The sequence below is a fragment of the Convolutriloba macropyga genome, chromosome 15 (genome assembly GCF_964194025.1).
Source record: "Convolutriloba macropyga chromosome 15, txConMacr16.3, whole genome shotgun sequence".
NCBI lineage: Eukaryota > Metazoa > Xenacoelomorpha > Acoela > Convolutidae > Convolutriloba > Convolutriloba macropyga.
This window is the reverse complement of record NC_134482.1, coordinates 37,655,936-37,677,173: the sequence shown is the minus strand read 5'-3', so window position 1 is coordinate 37,677,173 and position 21,238 is coordinate 37,655,936. Positions and strand designations below refer to the sequence as shown.

Sequence of the window (21,238 nt, the reverse complement as noted above, 5' to 3'; positions counted from 1 at the left end):
CATGCGCACGACCGTTGTCTAGACTCTCGTGCTACATAGTTTCATAGTCGAGATATCTTCTGTTTTTCGAAGATAAGAAATCGTCGGTTTCGTCGTCTTTTTTTTAGCCGAACGGCGAAAATTCCTACGTTTTTTTCAGTTGGCATCTTTGTTTCTGTTTGGTATCAAACATAAGAAAGGATCGATGTCATCGTTTTTAAAAGTACGAGAGATTCGGTATCATCTTTCTTTAAACTTAAAAAAGATTCGGCATTGTTATTTTTCAAAGATAAAAAAGATTCGATATTGTCGTTTCGTAACGTAAGTGGTATTTGGCATCTTCGTTATTAAACGTAAGAGAGAATTGGTGTAGTGTTTTCCCAAACATAAGACATGTTTGATATAGTGTGAATTTCGGTATCACATACAATAGTCTGATGTGAGAGTATTGGATGATGATGACGAATGCTTAGGAGTTTCCTGTTTTTTTTCTGGTGGTATATTCCCCCACTAAATGTACCGAAGAAACCGAACATACCGACATACCTACGTAGAAAATCGAACATACCGAATATGTCTTTCGTCGTTTTGTAAGGTCTTCTCAACTTCTCAACTAGGGTTGTTTAACGAAGTCTTCTCTGCGGTATATGCGTTTGTAAAATCATTCTCTCACTATATCTCGGAATAGGGAAAATGGACAACAGAAAAAAGACATTTCACAAGAAAAAGATTAACAGTTAAAACTTTTAGTGCGTTCGAAGCAGTCCCTGATGAGTCTCTGGTGCGTTTGATTACATATAAGACAGGACTTTTGAGTGCTTGAAATCTCTGAAAGCCACGTTTTTATGCTCTAAGCTAAATATTAAGAGACATTCACGCACTCAAAAACCCGCTGAGATCAGAAGTATGTAAGTTCAAAGAGTTTTTCAGACCATATAAGTAGAGGACACTACGATTGCCTGGTGTGATTTCGAAGGTTACCTTAATCGAGGCCATTTTGGTCTGATATCTTGGCTTATATTGTCACTGTTTTTGCCATAAACAGAAAGAATATGACATTTTAACAAACTAAAAAAAAAATTAGGCTCAATGACCTAAAACAGTGATAAAAAACATGAAAGTTGCTCCAGTTGAATTTAGTTTTTATCCATCGCACTATGGAAAAAAGGCGTTGACGACAAAACCAAATTAAAAAAATATGGCAGCAGAAGAAATTTAATCAGCAGTTTAAAATGTAATCATTCAATCTTGTCACCGAATGTAATTATCAAAATTACTTCAACGAAAAGTCCACCAAGACTGGTCCCTAATTTTTTTTCACGAATAAGTCTTTTTTTGCGAATGCAAGGTTGACAAGTTGGCTCCTCTATATAAAAAAACATTTTACTAATAATGGCAACCAGACAGTTTGTTCCTCCGATTAGGAAGCTACAAAAACAATTCGTTGTTAAAAATGGGATTCGTTATCCTTAAATTAATCATATTATTATCTTTAATTTTATGTTTATATGCTTTTAGTGTTTAATATGTGTGTACTCAATAGTTAAAAAATTCTTTGTTGATTTCAAGTTTTTGATATTTCTTGTTAGCAATAACAGCACAAACTCAAGAATAAAACTAATTTAAAAGTTAACAAGAACCCCAAAACTTATTCAAAGATGATTAGAAATAGACAAAAACGTCGTAAACTTTTCTCAGGAAAGAAGAATTCCGATATTTTTCATACAGTAGATGAGGATAGCTTTATTATTTGCTGTTTCGGATGCTCTCAAAAACGGATATATAGCCTTCTGAACGGATAAAGAAACTTAGCTAGCGTTGTTTTATTTCGATTTTCTTAAATAAGGGATCAATTGAAGTCTGCTTTTGCGAAAATGGTAACTCTTCTGTCCAATTTACTAATAGTTCCTATTACCATCTAAGAGACAACTCAAGTTTAAACTTTGCTCAGTCAATTTTTTTCTCAATTCCGATATACCTATTTACAGAAAAATGGAGAAAAGCAATAACACAAAAGAGGTATCTGCTAAATACAGACGGAGAGCCGCTTTTAAAACAATTCAATTTGCTGCCGTAGATTGATACCCTGGTCAGGATTTTTTATTCGCACAATTCAAATCAGAAATGTACTATTTTGTTCCTGCTTCTAGCAAATATTTTACATATACAAGATTTTGTTATTCAGTCACGATATTTTCATCAATTTCAACGATCAGATCGACTTGATTCACGCACGGTGGGGTAACCACGGCCCCGCACAGAGTCTGGTTTGTCTGATCATAGCTTTGTCTACCCGGGTCGATACCGAATGGTTATCTTGTAAGAACTTGCAAGTTTCAGGCAGAAACTTACAAGGCGATGCATCGCCTTGCAAGTTTTTCTTCCAAAAACTTGCAAGTTCTTGCAAGTTAGCCATTCGACTTGCAAGTTCTTACAAGTTAAACATTCGACTTACAAGGCTCTTACAAGTTATCCATTCGACTAACAAGTTACTTTGTCTACCCGGGTCGATACCGAATGGTTATCTTGTAAGAACTTGCAAGTTTCTGGCAGAAACTTACAAGGCGATGCATCGCCTTGCAAGTTTTTCTTCCAAAAACTTGCAAGTTCTTGCAAGTTAGCCATTTGACTTGCAAGTTCTTACAAGTTAACCATTCGACTTACAAGGCTCTTACAAGTTATCCATTCGACTAACAAGTTACTTACCAGTTAACCATTCTCACACACACCACACACACCACGCACGCACACACGCACACACACACACATACACGCACACATACACACGCGCACACACATACACACATACGCACTAAACCGTAATTAAAACGTTGTCAGGCATGAACGTAAACGGATGTTTGGAAAAAATAGAATCTGGAAAAGTGTGTATTAAATTTGAAAAGGGTATAAAACTGAAAGTCCACTAAATTATTTTGAGAAAACACTGGCATATGAATTTGAAAATTCAATCAAAGTCAATGTTTTGGGAGCATGTTTAAAACACCGATCGTAAAGAAGTTAATTGACATCTAGAGTTTTTTAAATGAATTGCAAAAGGATCTCTCTTGAATTGATAAAATTCAAAAAGTAACCATTTTGTCTGAAGTTAACCATTCGAATTGCAAGTTCTTACAAGTTAACCATCTTTTGCAAGAAACTTGCAAAATCTTACAAGTTAACCATCTTTTGCAAGAAACTCGCAAATTCTTACAAATTTACCATTCAGTCTCGACCCGGGTAGGGTCTGGATAGTTGTGTGGTATGATCTGGATAGCCTGAACAGAGCTCTTTCCAGAGTCTACACGGTCTGATCAGAAACATTTCCAGAATCTGGAATCTGTGCTCAGAACCCCGAGGTTCAATTGAAGAAACGACCATTACCCCGAAACAAAGAAAAGATAGTTAACTCCCAAAGGGACTGTTTTCGGGGAGGGCTCCCAACTTTACTTGATGAACATCAAATACCATGTTAAGGAGTTTCGATAAGTGTTGCGGAGCTAAAACTCTTTCTTTCATTGGAATAAACTTTTTTTACTCATGAACTCAAAAACCATATGCATAAAATTACCTCTATTTTTCTTAAAATAGTACATTCCCAGGTTGAGGTGCCAGACCGAAAATCGATATGTCCAGACCGTCCCAGACGGAAAGTGTCTATGTCCAGACCCTCCCAGACGGAAAGTGCATATGTCCAGACTTTCGTGCGTTCAAAATTTTTCGTGCGTTCATCGTGCGTTCAAAACTCCCTATGTCCAGACTTTGGTTCGTTCAAAATCTTATATGACCAGACTTTAGTGCGTTCCTTCATTCATAATTATACAATGAATACTGGTACGTGTCTGACTAATCAGAGCTACTTTGTGTCTGGATGGTCTGATCAGAGCTGGATTATGTCGCGCACCTCGTCCTGGGTAGGGTTCTCTTCTGGTTTCAAATGACAAAATTATCATTAATGTATCAAAATACATTACCACCGTTCAAGCGCAATCAGGGTTCTTGAGCCAGACTGTTCGTGAAAGCTCTTCAATCGTCTCTATTCCTATGGTTCTACTGCACCCGAATGAGAACCTATGTGTAGATAGGTAGCCCGCTACTTGGTTAATGTGTAACTCATCAGCCTGGTGTGCGTAAAGTTATGCCCTCGTACGCTCAGATCACGTCACGTTGAGAAGGAAAATATATACAACGCATTCACCCAATTTTAGACCTGTTTTCTTAAGAAACAAGTTTGATGCCAGCTATTTCCAAACCAGTTATTGATTTATTTTTACCTCATCAACTGTGAGAACAAAAAGTGCACAAATAATGAACGAGCTCAAGCTTTTCTTTAAGTCCCAACCTAAAAATAATGGGAAACCGAAGCTCCTCAGCCTAGCATTTTTTTTCCGTCTAACAGCCTTGAAAACGTTCTCTTGCCGAAATTAATGAGCTCAATCTTTGGTCTATTCTTCGTAGTTGTGTATGGATAAAATAATCGTTTCCATACAACTTAACAGTCTACTTTTGTTTCGACTTCAAAAAAAGAGGCAAACAAGTTAAGACTAAAACATCCATGCAATCATCTTCAATCACAGGGGAACCTCACTAGAATTTTTTCCCAGTGAAATGAAACCTTATACACCTTGTCAAGACATGCAAGATCCTGACAGCTTTCACAATACATGAGTTATCTTGCCAAGATCTTCTTAGACAAAAAAACTCTAGGTACATCTTGATAAAATCTTGATAAGATCTTATCAAGGGGTTTCAAGGATTTTTCTTGAACAAACTAGCTAAAATCATGGTAAAACTTGGCAACAAAAATTGATTACATTAAGCAAGGAGTGAAAAGTTCTTAATCCTGATGTAGCAAAGGATCCTCATGATCTTTTTCTGCAAAGCAGAGAACATTTTGTACTTTGGATCTTTCTTCCAGAGAAATGCTTCCCGGAAAAATATCATGACCTGTAACTCCACCTAATTTTGACAATTTCCTGCCAAATTATGTTGAGGTGCATATAGTGCCTAATTTAAAAATTATCAATTTTTTTTGCTAGTTTTGGTTTCTGTATGTTTTTGTTTTTCATTTTATTTTATAGTAGATACATAAGAATCATAGTTGCTCAATACTTAACCAATTTAATGAGTGCTGTTTCAATTTTTATTCTGTTTTATGTCATCTTATCAGTTTTTCTTGATTTTAGGTTTTTTTGGGATCTTTATGGCGGCCTTACAGATACCGAGCTAGCATCCACCCAAAAATTTAAACGTACAGGAAAAAAGCGGCTCGTTTGATGGTTAATAATTTAATGGGAGCAGTTTTTTCCGACATTCTTGATAATTCTTGCTTAATATTGTTACATCGTGTTATATCTTCTTTTTGTGTGCTATTTACTTTTAATACTTTGGCAATCTCATGGTTAATTTTTCCTGAAACACTTTTTTCTATGCAAACGCAAATATATTAGAAGTTCGTACATATCTTGATGTTATCTTGCTATGATACATGGTGAGATCACCCTTGTTCAAAATTGGCGAAAAAACCGACGCAATAAGCAAAATTTTGTCATTTTTTTTAATGAAGGAACTGTCCTTTTTGTCGGTATTGTCGAAATTTTATGTCAGAATTGTCGCTAATTGTCCTTTTTGTTGTTGTCGTCCTTATCGGTCCTGAGTCGAGGTTTTATAGGTAAAAACTATTTAAAAAAACTAAAATTTTGGGTAAGTTGTATAGATGACAAGCATAATGATTGTTTTTCAGCCACTGGATAGAAAATCAGTTTATTGATAGAAGACCACTAACATTTGGAACCGAGTGAAATTGATGTGTTCTTCATTTAAAAACCGACAACAAACGATGCTTCTTACGTTTGAATCGACAGAAAAGGACGCTTCTTAAAATCGACGACTAGCGATCAGACCGCGGCGACAGAAAAGCGTAAGGATTTTTGCAAAGTAAAACTGACGAAAAGCGACACTTTCATATGTTTGAAACTCGAAAAATCTCAACTCGGGTTTCACAAGATTTACCATGTTCTATCATGTTTCTTATCCAGGGTATCAAGTTTCGTTTCACGGGGTTAATTCGACTCAGATGAGGTGCTCAATTTCAGCCAGCTTTGATCAGAATAACTGCCATTGTTGTACATCGGTATTATCAAACGTTCCTTAGTTGCGCACTAATTTGCCAGACTAACTGCACTCGCTCAGTGAGGATTTACCCAACTAAACCCTTTTCACCAGTTAAAAAGACACAATTAGTGGGATAATGCATTCTTTTCACAAAAAAATGAAGATCTTTTCGGTCTGGCCCATAGTTATCTTTGTGTTTGGTCAGTCTGGCAGATACCTGAGAAATACCGGTCGCGGACTTCATCTTGGGTAGCAATTAAAAATGTAAATAATTTTCTTCAGCTCAAATGATGCCTGTGGTTGTAATGATGCTTCAAGAAATAAGGTACTATGAGCTACATCGGAACTAAGCTCATCATTATTAGCCTAATGATGATCAAAACGCTATTAATGTCACTTTCGGATCAGTACCTCAAAGTGTGATAGGAAGGCCACAAGCAAGTACTCCACTTTGTGCAGGAAAGTCCTTTGGGAGTGAGTCTTCTATAAAAAGAGATTTTTCACTAAAAGCTGCTTTTTCACTAAGATTTAAAATCCTGGCTTTTTCTTTAACCTTTTTCTCCTAATTTTACTTTTCAAAATTTCCTTTAAATCCCTTTCCTCCTTAGCTTTAGCTTTGTAACTTGCTTAAGATTTAAAATCCTGAGTTTTCTTCTTAATCCCGACTTTTCTTTTACTTTTCTTCCAGTTTTATTCTCACCTTCAAAAGTCTTAAGCTCAAAAGTCTTTACTTTTTGCTCAGTTTTATCCCTCATCTTCAAAGTCTTATTAGAAAATTTTTTGAGAAGTCAGAGCCTCTTTGAGGCTGAGTTTTAAAATGAGCCAAATTGAAAGGCTTTTATCTGAAGCCAGAATGACGGCAGAAGAATCAACGCAAGACGAAAGCGATTTTACTGAAGTAAGGAATAAAAGAAAACGCTTCAGAAAAGTGCCAACTCCCACCAACAACGTAAGACCAATGATTGTTTCAATTGACCCAAGACCATCACAAATTCAGTTTGCAAAAGCAATCAGGTCGAAATTTCCAGCCGTCAAGATCAAGCAAATAAGAGAACTGAGGAACAATACCGACTTCTTTATTCAGCCAGAGGACCTCACTTCAAGAGAATGCTTGATGCTGTCACTAAACCTAAATAAGGCCTTTCCAAATGCCAAAGTGAACGCCAGGAATACACTTCCCAAGCCTAAAACTAAACCAAGTTTCGTCATTGTAAATGTTCACCACAGCATTACTGAAGATGAGGTAGAGGAAGAACTTTTAAATAACAACGCAATGAACGTCACCAAAGTTTCACGAATAACAAGTCGAGCAACGGGCCAGCCAACAAAATTAATACGCGTGATCACGGAATCCAACAATCAAGTCAACGCAGCTCAAAAACATGGCGTCAAAATAGGCTGGCAGCTATACCGATGTGAAGCAAGCCGCGAACCACCACATGTTATGCAATGTTTCAAATACCAGAAATTTGGCCACTCAGCAAGAGATTGCACTAATGCAATTCGATGTCTTCGCTGCTCGCAAGATCATAGTGTAAAAGAATGCAATGTTGCAAAAGAAAATGCCAAATGCTCAAACTGTGGTGGTGCTCATGCTACAGTTTATCGAGGCTGTCCAGCATATCAGCATAAGTTAGCAGAGGCCTCAAAAAAGATAAATGAGAACAAATTCTCAGCCGTAACTAATAAAAAGAGCTCTCAAGCAAAGACTGACCTAACGACATCAACTGAAAAAATTGCTGTTCTAGTAGCTGAAGTCCTGAGCAAGATACGAACAGTTTTTAACACTATGTCCTACAGTGACATAATAAATATTGTCTCTAACAGCGCCTCACGTATCTTCAATGAAAAAATTGATGGCCAGAGAATACATGACAGCATAAAAAGCGCAAATACAACTCCTGTTATTTCAATTCAAACAAACAATTTACCAAACAGCCAAAACTTTTCGCAAAATGGATGAGCTCAAGATTTTGCAATGGAACTGTCGCGGACTAAACAACAAAATAAGTGATCTGATTTTGTTTTCAACAGAAGAAGAAATAGATGTAATTTGTGTAAATAAAGTTAAGAACTGGAAAAAAACAACCTCCCTCAACAACTACATTGTTGCATCGGAAACCTTCAACAACGGTCATCATGGCTCTGCTATATTAGTGAAGAACAGCATTGTTATCAAAAGAATAGAACCAGTAGAAAAAGAAACTGATAGCAATGGAAGAACACTAGAAATACTTAAAATTTGCCTTAAGTTGCCCTCTTTCGATAATTTTTGGATAAAAACTGTTTGCAATTCCCCTGGAAAGCTACTCTCGGCCGATAAAATATTTTCAGGAAAGTTGAAAAATGTCTTCATATGTGGCGACTTCAATGCTCCCCACCATGAACTAAACTGCTCCTACGATTCTGAAAATGGGGAAAAACTCCTATATATTATTGACGAGGGCACTTTTAAACTGCTGAACAACGGTTATCACACCTATCCATCGTTTGATGGAAAATGCAAAAATATGTTAGATCTGCACTTTTGCGATAATTCACTTTTTGCGCATTTTAACAACTTTCAAGTATCAGAAGATTTAGGCAGCGATCACAAAGTTACAATTACGACCCTGAACATGAGAAAAGGTGAAGTTTTTCAACAAAAATCAAAAATCAACTACAGAAAGTTTAGAGAACATGCAAGAAAATTACACAGATCATCAAATCTCTGGCCTGTGAAGTTTCCAAAAAAGAATGAATTAAATAAATTTAGCACCAGTTTAATTGAGTTAATACACAAATCTCTGGAAGACTCCTGCATTAAAAGGAAAGAGCTCCCCTACAGTGTTGAGACGCAAAAACTGATTAAAATGAGGAGAAAAAGGCGAAGAGAGCTCAAAATAGCAGTTGGCGATCACTATACCTCTTTAAGAACGGAGATAAATTACCTACAGAAAGAAATTAAACGATCAATGATGCGATCAGAAGACAGAAAAAGAGCAAAGGTCTTGGAAAGTGCATGTGATAAGGGTAGCAAAGGCTTCTGGAAAGCAATAAAAGAACTAACTAATAAAAACGAGCCCAAACAAAAAACAGCAGAATACACAAAATTAATCTATAAAGATTGTGTGGCGGTCACCGACAAGGAGAAAAGTGAAATGTTTAAACATCTGCTAAAGGACACAATGAAAAATCACGAAACGGACTCATCAACAATTTCTGAACTCTGCAACAATATTGAAAATGAAACAGAAGCAATAATAAATACAAATGAACATACTGAACAACTGGTCATTGTGGTTACCACAAAAGAATTTGATGAAATCTTGAAAGAGACGAGAAAAACATGCCCTGGGCCGGACAAAATCTGCTACAAAATCCTTGAAGAATTACCAAAGAATGTTAAAGCCCTTGCCTGTCTCCTCATATCTAGCTCCATAAACAACTCCTTCGTTCCATTTAACTGGAAAGAATCCCAGAAAAAAATGATACCAAAACAAGACAAAGACCGATCGAAGGCTGAAAACTACCGACCCATTAGTCTTACAAACTGTATAGCCAAAATATGTGAAACTGTTGTAAAAATTATTGTTATGGAATATTGTGAAAGCCAAAATATATTCGGCGAGACTCAGAGTGCTTACAGGAAACACCGCTGCACAACAGACAACCTCATTAAACTCACTCAGCACGTCAGTGAAGCCTTTCAGTGGTCCGAAATGGTTGGTTTCGTTTGCTTGGATGTCGAAAAAGCGTTCGATGCTGTATGGCGCCTAGGACTCGTGCACAAATTAAACTCGATAGGGCTAAAGAATTCGGTCATAAGAGGGATAAATTCATTCTTGTCGCAAATGAATGTCTTTGTGAAGATAAACTCCACTGTCAGTGATAGTTTCAGCCCGACAGCTGGAGTACCTCAAGGGAGCGTAATTGCTCCCATTCTCTTTCTCATTTACGTCAGTGGTTTGCCGCAAATAAAAGCCCAGATCTCACAGTTCGCTGACGACTTTGCCCTCTACTATAGGTCACAATCCCCGAAATTAATCGAAAAACATCTCCAATCATCACTGAATAGTCTAATTAATTGGCGCGACTCATTGAAAATCAAAATTAACCCAAATAAAACTCATTACCTGATCTTTAAAAACCCCTCAAAGAAAGAATCTTCTCTAGAGCTCAACATTAAAGGAATTACCATTCAGAAGACACAATCGTTAAAATTCTTGGGTATCATTCTTACTTCAAACCTCAAATGGAATGAACATTGCAAAGATTTAATACGAAGAGCGAACAGCAGGCTATTTCAACTCTGGAAGCTTAGTAACCTAAACGTTAACGAAGAAAGCCTAATTTTGGTTTACAAATCTTGGATCAGACCACTCTTTCTGTACTCAAATGCTTGCTGGCTGGATCAATCGCATGCCTTTATCAATAAAATACAAAACGTTCAAAACCGAGCCCTACGAATTTGCCTTCGAAAACCAAGATGGTATCAGACTCAAAACCTCCACGAAGAGGCAAACATAAAGCCAGTCAGAGAAATGCAGATTGAACTGGCCAACAGGTATATTCAAAGGGCAATCAAAAACAACATACTGTCTGTATCAGAGCTGATATATAAGAAACGACAGTGCCCGCTCAACTCTTGCAAAAGCATTCTTGATCATCTAAATTACTAAATTTCATGGCCGCATACGCAATAGACTAGTGGCTAAGATGACTGCTCAGAATAGTGACCGACTAAACAAAACGAGGATCAATCCCAGTTTAATCTGGGAAACTCAATATAAAAGATCTTCATCTTTCAAACAACAGAAAGGGGATCAATGACTAAAGAAAAACAAAAACTAAGAGAGGAAAACTAAGGAAACATGGGAAAAATACAACAATAAACAGGAAAACAAATCTACAGATAGTGCAAATGAAAAACTGGCAGTCGGATAACCAAAAGTAGCTGTCGAGTGGCACAGTTGCGAAGAGCACAAAAAAAGATTAATGATGTAAACACTACTACGGTTCGAGTCCAACTCCAGCAACTTTACATTTATTTTATTGAGGCGTTTCCTCCATCCAATAAACTGCATCAAAATTTTAACGTCTTGCAAAAGAGGAAAGTGGCGCAGTTACCAACAGCGCGTGGATTATCAACGAAAGAATGAAAATTTCTTTTCTCCGACCCGGGTTCGAATCCAGCTCAGTTGCCTCCAACTTTCCTTATTATAATTAATTTTTTCAATTATATTAACAATATGAAAAACAACAGAACCATCAGACGTGTTAAATTTATTCGGCCAGCCGCTCGCTTAGTCAATTCGGGGCCAAATACCACTCAGTCTTTGCCATTCTCTGACCATCTCATTCAATTGTCTTCATCTGTTTGCCCAGCCGCTCGCCTAGTCAATTCTGGGCTGAACAGATCACAGCTGTCATCAATATCTCTATGCTTAGTTACTGACCAACACTTACGTCTTCTTTCGAAGCCTCTCATTTCTACTTTATTGAAAACTATTTTACTTTTTCACTCAACACTCCACTGATTTAAAAGGAAAACGTCTTTGAGATTAAACAAAAACATTAACTATTGTGCTGCGCGTGGTTTGGTTTCAGTGCTTTTATGGTTTAGGTTAGCGTAGCACTTTTATTGATCAATTTCTTAATTCTGTCACTTTTATGTTAATGCGGTTTTCCAGTCAGAAACAACGCTTTTGTTTATTCTGTTTCTCCCTCTCTTCATTAATCATAATCGTTCTTTTTTTTCCTCCTCAATCTTTTCTTCCTCGACAACGAAGCAGGACTATTTGAAATCAAGGACACCAATCTAAGCCCTATCTATAATTGAATCGAGCGGACAGCAACATATTTGAATGAAAGCTGAATTTTTTTTAACATCATACATGACACTTAGCGCGGACCGCTAAAAAAACAGCACAACTGGGAGCTTCGGATCGAAACCGTTCAAGTCAGTTTGTCGATCTCCGTTTTAAACTTGCAACGACTTAAACATTGAAAGAACAAAGCTATGAAACGAAAATCTTGCAGAAAAATAAGTCAACTTAGTGCAGTGAACTATCAACTCGAAGAAACAGAACATCAAGACGCGTGGGTTCGAATCCCACCCACGCCCATCGATCATTTAAAGCTTTCCCAATCAATTTTAATTTATTTCTTTTGTTGTAATTTATCATACTTACCTGAAGAAACTATCACACTCATTTTAAACAATTTTCACGAGGCTAGCCAAGAAAACGATCCAATAGCGTTTGTATAGGTCAAGTTCAGCCAGCAGAAGTCCTCCATGGTACTTGAAATGGCTGAGTGCATCCGAGGCAGAGGAAGTCTTCTACTACAGTTATATAGAACTTTAAATCTTAATCGGAACTTCTCAAACTCAATTTTTTAAACTAAAACTTCTCTTACTGTGTATATAACTGTGTATATAGCTTCTTTCACCTCTGGTTGTACATAAATTGTATTATATTACTATGAGCTACATCGGTACCATTGTTGGGAGCGAGCAACCAAGTAGCCCCAAGTTTGAGGAAAGTCGACGCTCTTGTTTTCTCTTTTACAGTTTAAAATCCTAAGTTTTAGCGAAGCTTTTACATAAATATTCTCATTGAAAGTTTAAAATCCACCTATCAGGTTCCTTAGCTTTAGTTTTTTAAGCCGCGCTTCCAACTCGCTCTCTCCTTTTGTCTTGAGCCCAAAAATTGCATAAGCCTGAAATTCCCAACTTTTGGATTACATTATACCGCGTTTTTTTCCCATTCTTCGAAAGTTTTAAGCTTTCCTTACTACAATTATTTGCCTCAGTAAACTTTTCATTTAATTGTGGAATACCACAAAATATTAAAATAGGCATAAAGTTTTTAAAAATGTTAAAGACCCCAGCTCCAATCTAATCAAAAATGGTCTTTTAAGATCTCAGATCCCGAAATGGGCCCATTTTTGAACTTATTCACTTAGACAGGCTTTAATCAGAAACCGGAGCGACAGCTGATGAAAGAACACAAGACAAGAATGAGTTCACTGAAGTACGCAACAAACAAAAGTTATTCAGAAAACAAAAACCAATCCCGATCGTTCAGAATCTGTTACACAATTCTCAAAGAGCTAACAAAGAGGGTTGCGACTATAATAAGCCTTCTGTTTTTCCAGCTGAAAAACAAAGCCCCTAGTAGTTGAAGGAAATTGAAATAAAAAGCTGTTAGAAGAGAAAGAGGACCGAGCAAAGGTCGAAAATTGTAGACCCATTAGCCTGATCAATTGTCCAGCTAAAATCTGTGAAGCTCTATTGAAAAACAAAGTCAAATTAAATCCCCCAAAACATTTGCAAAACACAAAGCGCTTACAGGAAACATTAGAGAACAATTTAATGCTCACGCAACGCGTAACTGAAGATTGGCAGTGGTCTGAAAAATTTGGGTTGTTATGTTTAGTTGTTGAAAAGGCTTTAGACGTTTTGATGCTGTCTGGCGTCCTGGATTGATCCATAACCTAAAATCAATGAAAAAGCCTTTCTTATCACATAGAAATCTGTACCGCATGATATACTGTGCTATCATTAAAATTGTTTGCCCACCGGCTGAAATCCCAAAATGAAACTAATATCTCCAACTGTCTTCCTACTCAATGTTGGTCGGTTGCATAAAATGAAAGCCCAAATCTCACAGCTTGCTGAAAATTTTGCATTACATTACAAACAACAATCCACCAAACAAACTCCAGTAATTCTCCAACCATCGCTAAACAACCTTTTGATTTGGTGCTGTTTACTCAAAATCAAAACTGATTCAAGTAAAACTCAATAACTGATCTTTAAAAATCCCTCAGAGAAAGACACAACGCCAATTCTGAACATCAACGAGATGCCCTTTTAAGTTAAAATTTATAAATATCCTTGGTATCACTCTCAGTCACGATCTATAGAAGAAATACCACTGCAACAACTTTGTGATGAGAGTAAACAGCAGAATATTTCAATTCTGGAGATTGTTCAAGTTTAAATTTAACGAAGAAAGCGTGCTCATAGCCTACAACTCCTGGATTTGCACTATTCTTTTTACGCAAAAGACTGCTGGCCGGACAATTCCTAAGCGCTCATAAACAACATTCAAAAAGTTCAAAACTGAGCACTAGAAATTTGCCTCTGAAAACGAAGATGGTACAAAACCCAAAAACTGCATGTCGAAGCAAATATACAACCGGTCAGAGAAATGCAGTTGAAACTAGCCACAAATTATGTTTCTCGAGCATCCAAAAATGAGATACTTCCCATAGTTTCCGGACCTAATAAGAAAAAAAAGAGACTGTGCGCTCAGCACGTGCAAAATGCTAAAGTACTGCTGATCATCTCAAATAACGCCAACTTAATCTGAAATTTTTCACGCACCACAGACTAGAAGCAAAAGCAACTGATCAGAAAATTTAAGTATTGGGACTTAATAGGACCAATCTCATTGCAATCCAGACTCCAATAATCATTCCATTGCAGAACAGAATTTGAATTCATTATAAGAACGGAGAAAGAGGAAAACGAACAACACCTACTTAATGAATACATGTAAAAACAGGCATTTGGTCAAATAAAAAAAACACGGACAAAACAACAAGTCTTTGTTTTGCTTGGCCTCTAATCTAACCGCTCTCAACATACAAAACACCAGCGTAGTTGCCAAGCCGCCAAAGCGAATAAACGAATTTCAATCAATCACGGTTCCTTTTCAAGACCGAACCAGCAATCTTTTTCTTCTTTCTTTTCCTCCACTCTGTCAATATTTTTTAAATATCAAAATTAAAGGGAAGTAAACGGCCTAAAAAATAGCAAAACAGACATGCCAATTAACAAAGCGCAAAAAACCGTACAACCTAGTAGTATGGAGTTCGATCCTTAGCTCTGCTTCAGTCTATCTATGTTGTGCTCCTATTGCGTACCAATGTGCAGCGTCTTCTCTGTTCACCAATAGAACTTATTTGTATATAGCCAGTTGCTGGCGTAATCCATTCGGAGCCTGAAACAACGCTCTTCAGTCTGTCCTACTTCCCTGTAGACTATCTTCCTTTGCTCTCCTTTTTTTGCTTTCCTCAAATTGGCCAGCCGCTCTCCTAGTTTATTCCGTTTGAACCGATCAAGTGACCTTTTCTCTTTGTTAGCATAACGAAGATCATCATTCTTTGCAATCTTGACTTAACTTCCCATTTTTTCTGATTATCATTTCTTGTACTCTACTCCACTTATTAATCGCGAACATACAAAAACTCCTTTAGATCACAAAACATCTACTTATTTGATGCACGTGGTTTTTTCAGTTGTTTTATGGTTTAGGTTAGCGTAGCAATTTTGGTCAAGTGCTTTCTAATTGCGCTACTTTTTTAAAAAAGGCAAAACAACCTTTGTTTTATTTTTTTGTTTTTCTTTCTCCTTTTTCTCTAATTCTTAGTCTTTTATTCTTCTAAGTTGATGGTTAATTTTAACACAAAATAAATTTTCTTCTGTTTAATAATTGTTCTGGTTGTAAAACTAATTATGTGGAAATTAGTTCAAAATGCCACCGGAAAACAAAAAGCGAATGGTGTACGCCATCGTTCATTGAATTTAGCGCGGATAGCTAACGCGTCATAGGAAACGCACGCGTCAGTTCGAAACTCATCATGATCAAATTCCTTTTTTCTCAACTTGTCCGACAGTTCGAAAAGAATATTACAAAGACATTGTAAAAAATATAAACAAAACAACTTCAAATAGTGAAGACAATTGAGTGCAGAGCGCTATTAGGGAGCAATATTCGCAGATTCAGACAATGAAGTTCGAGCCCCACCAACGTACAACAAACTTTTAGTAACCTAAAACTCATTTATTTGTTCATTTATTTGTCAGTTATCTTCCTTGCTAAACTGAAAATCGCCACTCACACCATCTTCAACGAGGCTAGCCAAATCAGCAAGCCACTATCTTTTCTACCTGTCAAGGTTAGCCAATAGAAGCCCTCCAGGGAGCTTGGAATGGTTGAGTGTGGCTGAGGCAGATAGGTCCTTTGATTCAGCGAGAACAGAAACTCAATTTTAACATTAACTTTTTTTCTGAACTTTACCTTTAAACTTAAACTCCTTCCTAATGTGTTTTAATTTTTTTTTGCCGAATGGTGGAACATAAACTGTATTGTTTATACACGTAAAACCGACCCTCTTGGTTCGGATCGACTGTCCAGACTCTGAAAGCAGACAATTTTACCGCACAGGTTTTGGGAAGGGTTCGTTGATCAGACTTTCCAGACCGGAGGTATTGAACCGTCTACACAGAGTCTGTATTATACCGTCATCAGACCGTGCAGTGTCTGGATGCAGTCCTGTTCAGATTTTCCAGACAACAGATTTCCTGCCAGACTATATCGTCGGCGGGCCGCAATTCACCCCTCTTGTGCTCGAATCGGTTGATCTGATCAGATCTGGTTTGAATCCACGTCCTCCCGGGTAATGTGGAACCAAACCTCAACGTCAACTCTCAAAAGTAATTGAGTAAAATGTTTCAAAATGTGATATCAGTTTAAGTAGCTTGTTTAAGTAGTTTGTTAAAGTTGATTGATTGTGTTCTCTGTCCAATAATATGGGTGATGGGGTTAATGGAAAAAATCCAAAAAATCGATCCGGTGGATAGATGAGCTATGAAGAAAACTTTTGATAGATGAGCTATGAAGAAAACACTTGTTTTTTTTTACTCCGTTGCCTTTGCCTTTTATTGTTTCCACTATAAAACAGACTGTGTTTTTCGGCGCAAATTACCTGCCTCCCATCCCTTCTCCGTAATCAGCAGCCTGCTTGGGATCCTGAGAGAAGTACGCACCCGTCACACAATTTTCCCCTTTCCTATCACTAACATCAATATCATCTTTGGACTCCTTGTGGACATTGCGTTCCGATTCTATAACTTTTTCATTCCCGGGTCGAATGTCCTCCCTAAAATCCTCCCATTTTGATGTAAGAATGGGGGGTAATTTGTCTATGGGGGCTAAATTGATGTAAGAGTGTGGGGGTAATTTGTTCAGAGGGGGTAAAATGATGTAAGAGTTGGGCTGCAATGGGAGGATTTTTAAGGAATTACCCCCCATGACTGAAATTGCCCTGTAAGAGTGGGCTGCAATGGGCTGCAACGGGAGGACTTTTCAGGAATTAACCCCCCCTCCCGACTGAAATTGCCATGTAAGAGTGGGCTGCAATGGGCTGCAACGGGAGGACTTTTCAGGAATTACCCCCCTGACTGAAATTGCCATGTAAGAGTGGGCTGCAGTGGGCTGCAATGGGAGGAGTTTTCAGGAATTATCCCCCATGACTGAAATTGTCATGTAAGAGTGGGCTGCAATGGGCTGCAGTTTGAGGACTTTTCAGGAATTACCCCCCATGACTGAAATTGCCATGAAGAGTGGGCTGCAACGGGCTGCAATGGGAGGAGTTTTCAGGAATTACACCCCATGACTGAAATTGTCATGTAAGAGTGGGCTGCAATGGGCTGCAATGGGAGGACTTTTAAAGAATTACCCCCCCCCCCCTGAATGAAATTGCCATGTAAGAGTGGGCTGAAATGGGCTGTAATGGGATGACTTTTAAGGAATTACCCCCTGACTGAGATTGCCATGTAAGAGTGGGCTGCAATGGGCTGCAATGGGAGGACTTTTAAGGAATTACCCGCCCTGACTGAAATTGCCATGCAAGAGTGGGCTGGAATGGGCTGCAATGGGAGGAGGGGTGAAAATGAGGTAAGAGTTGGGCTGCCAAGGGGGGTAAAATGGTGTAAGAGTGATGGGGTAACTTGTTCAGAGGGGGTAAAGTGATGTAAGAATTGGGCTGCCAAGGGGGTAAAATGGTGTAAGAGTGAGGGGGTAATTTGTCCAGAGGGGGTAAAATGAGGTAAGAGTTGGGCTGCCAAGAGGGGTAAAATGGTGTAAGAGTGAGGGGGTAATTTGTCCAGAGGGGGTAAAATGAGGTAAGAGTTGGGCTGCCAAGGGGGGTAAAATGGTGTAAGAGTGAGGGGGTTATTTGTTCAGAGGGAGTAAAATGAGGTGAGAGTTGGGCTGTCAAGGGTGGTAAAATGTGTAAGAGTGAGGTGGTAATTTGTCCAGAGGGGTAAAATGAGGTAAGGGTTGGGCTGCCAAGGGGGGTAAAATGGTGTAAGAGTGAGGGGGTCATTTGTTCAGAGGGGGGTAAAATGATGTAAGAATTAGGCTGCCAAGGGGTGTAAAATTGTGTAAGAGTGAGGGGGTAATTTGGCCAGAGGGGGTAAAATGAGGTGAGAGTTGGGCTGTCAAGGGTGGTAAAATGTGTAAGAGTGAGGGGGTAATTTGTCCAGAGGGGTAAAATGAGGTAAGGGTTGGGCTGCCAAGGGGGGTAAAATGGTGTAAGAGTGAGGGGGTCATTTGTTCAGAGGGGGGTAAAATGATGTAAGAATTGGGCTGCCAAGGGGTGTAAAATTGTGTAAGAGTGAGGGGGTAATTTGTCCAGAGGGGTAAAGTGATGTAAGAGTTGGGCTGCCAAGGGGGGTAAAATGGTGTAAGAGTGAGGGCATAATTTGTTCAGAGGGGGTAAAATGATGTAAGAGTTGGGCTGCCAAGGGGGTAAAATGGTGTTAGAGTGACGGGGTAATTTGTTCAGAGGGGGTAAAGTGATGTAAGAATTGGGCTGCCAAGGGGGGTAAAACTGTGTAAGAGTGAGGGGGTAATTTGTCCAGAGGGGATAAAATGAGGTAAGAGTTGGGCTGCCAAGGGGGGTAAAATGGTGTAAGAGTGAGGGGGTAATTTGTTCAGAGGGGGTAAAATGATGTAAGAGTTGGGCTGCCAAGGGGGGTAAAACTGTGTAAGAGTGAGGGGGTAATTTGTTCAGAGGGGGTAAAATGATGTAAGAGTTGGGCTGCCAAGGGGGGTAAAACTGTGTAAGAGTGAGGGGTTAATTTGTCCAGAGGGGTAAAATGAGGTAAGAGTTGGGCTGCCAAGGGGGGTAAAATGGTTTAAGAGTGAGAGGTTAATTTGTCCAGAGGGGGTAAAATGATGTAAGAGTTGGGCTGCCAAGGATGGTAAAATGGTGTAAGAGTGAGGGGGTAAAAGACAAATTGCCCCCAACTCTTACATCGTTTTACCCCCCTTGGCAGACCAAAAAAAATATGTAAGAGTGGGGGGTTAATTTGTCTTTTACCCCCTCACTCTTACACCATTTTGCCCCCCTTGGAAGCACAATGCAGCCCAAAAAGACGTAAGAGTTTTGAGCTGCATTTTCCTAGAAAATCCTTGCATTGCAGCCCCACTCTTACATCATTTAGGGCAAAAAAATTCAACATAAACTGTATTCTTTATACACGTAAAACCGACCCTCTTGGTTCGGATCGACTGTCCAGACTCTGAAAACAGACAATTTCACCGCACAGGTTTTGGGAAGGGTTCGTTGATCAGATTTTCCAGACCGGAGGTATTGAACCGTCTACACAGAGTCTGTATTATACCGTCATCAGACCGTGCAGTGTCTGGATGCAGTCCTGTTCAGATTTTCCAGACAACAGATTTCCTGCCAGACTATATCGTCGGCGGGCCGCAATTCACCCCTCTTGTGCTCGAATCGGTTGATCTGATCAGATCTGGTTTGAATCCACCTCCTCCCGGGTAATGTGGAACCAAACCTCAACGTAAACCCTCAAAAATACTTGAGTAATATGTTTCAAAATGAAATATCAGTTTAAGTGGTTTTTTTACTTCCGATGAACGGGATTGATTGTGTTCTCTGCCCAATGGGTGATCGGGTTAATGGCAAAAGTCCAAAAAATTGAACTCGTAACTTTGATAGATGAGCTATCAAGAAAAGTCTTGGTTTTTCTTACTCCGTTGCCTTTGCCCTTGCCTTTTATCGTTGTCACTATAATACAAACGTTTTTTGGCGCAAATTACCTTCCTCCCATCCCTTCTGCGTAATCAGCAGCCTGCTTGGGATCCTGAGAGAAGTACGCACCCGTCCCACAATTTTCCCCTTTCCTGTCACTAACATCATTATCATCTTTGGAATCCTTGTGGACATTGCGTTCCGATTCTATAACTTTTTCATTTTCATCATGTTTTCCTTTTTGGAGATTAGTGTTTGAACGGTGAAAGTGTCGATTTTTCGCAATCCCAATATTCCCTTCTTCTGAGCTACCGTGGAACCCAATACCCCATTTATCCATCCAGTTTTCATCGTCGTGGTCGTAATGACCAGCCAGATTCAACCCAATTCGGATCCAATCATGGTTTGGCTTCACGTAGCTAAAACCTCCTTTGTCCAACATTTGATACTTTTCACTCTCATAGATAAGGTCACCTTTTGGGTCTAAATCAGCTCTCGTCAGCTTGAACACTGGCATTTGCTTCTCTTTGATTTGCTCAATGATGTCTCGTTTCACCAAATTTGAATGACTTTTAGTAAACTTCTTGATTCGTTTTGACACTTCGGGATTTTTTTCCGAAACTGTCACCTCCAAGTTCAAGCTGAAAAAATAGAGAGGTTCGTCTAAATTCTTTTTACTGTTCAATACTTGAAAATTTAACGCAGGTTTGAATGTTCAATTAGGTTGTCTTAAATATGTTTAAAGCTCTTGCATTGGTATTTTCTTTTAATCTCTTTATTAAAATCGTGGAAATTTGGATTGTATCGGTGTACTTCAATAATTCAAATAAAAAAATTGCAAAACTGTCCTTTTTATAATCCAAAAAAACTAATATACTCTCTATTGTTCCCTAATATCCAAAATATGGGATTGTTTTGGTGTACTATATTTTCAAGTCAAAAAAGTGATCGTTTTTAACTAATGTCTCTAGCCGTACCGAAACCTCAGAGCCTAACAGGACTGATTCAGACATTTCACAGAGGCCAAAAGATGGCAGAGAGAGGCCAAGAGTTGGGTTTTTCTGAGCAGAGTTAAGCTTGACATCATCAAATTAGGATCCTTTTCAATTCAACAAGGGAAACTCTTTGACACTTTTTTTCACTCGATTAATATTTTTCTGTCAAAAAAATCTTTTGCCCCGACAATTCTTGGCTTTGACTCCCAAGACCTGGAGTCTCTCTGGACACGGTTTTTAATGAGGGACCATTTGTATATATACATATACATATACACATATATATATATATATATATATATGTGTATAATGTATAT

At 38.4% G+C, this 21,238-nt stretch overlaps 1 protein-coding gene across 1 annotated transcript in view; it reads right to left on the bottom strand.

Moving 5' to 3' along the window:
- LOC142354176 (uncharacterized) overlaps window positions 1–21,238 on the bottom strand; it is a 153,093-nt gene that overhangs the window by 89,484 nt on the left and 42,371 nt on the right. Inside the window, exon 4 of the mRNA XM_075406436.1 lies at window positions 19,995–20,567. Within this exon, the coding sequence (XP_075262551.1) occupies window positions 19,995–20,567 (573 nt within the window). The remainder of the gene's footprint in view (window positions 1–19,994; window positions 20,568–21,238) is intronic.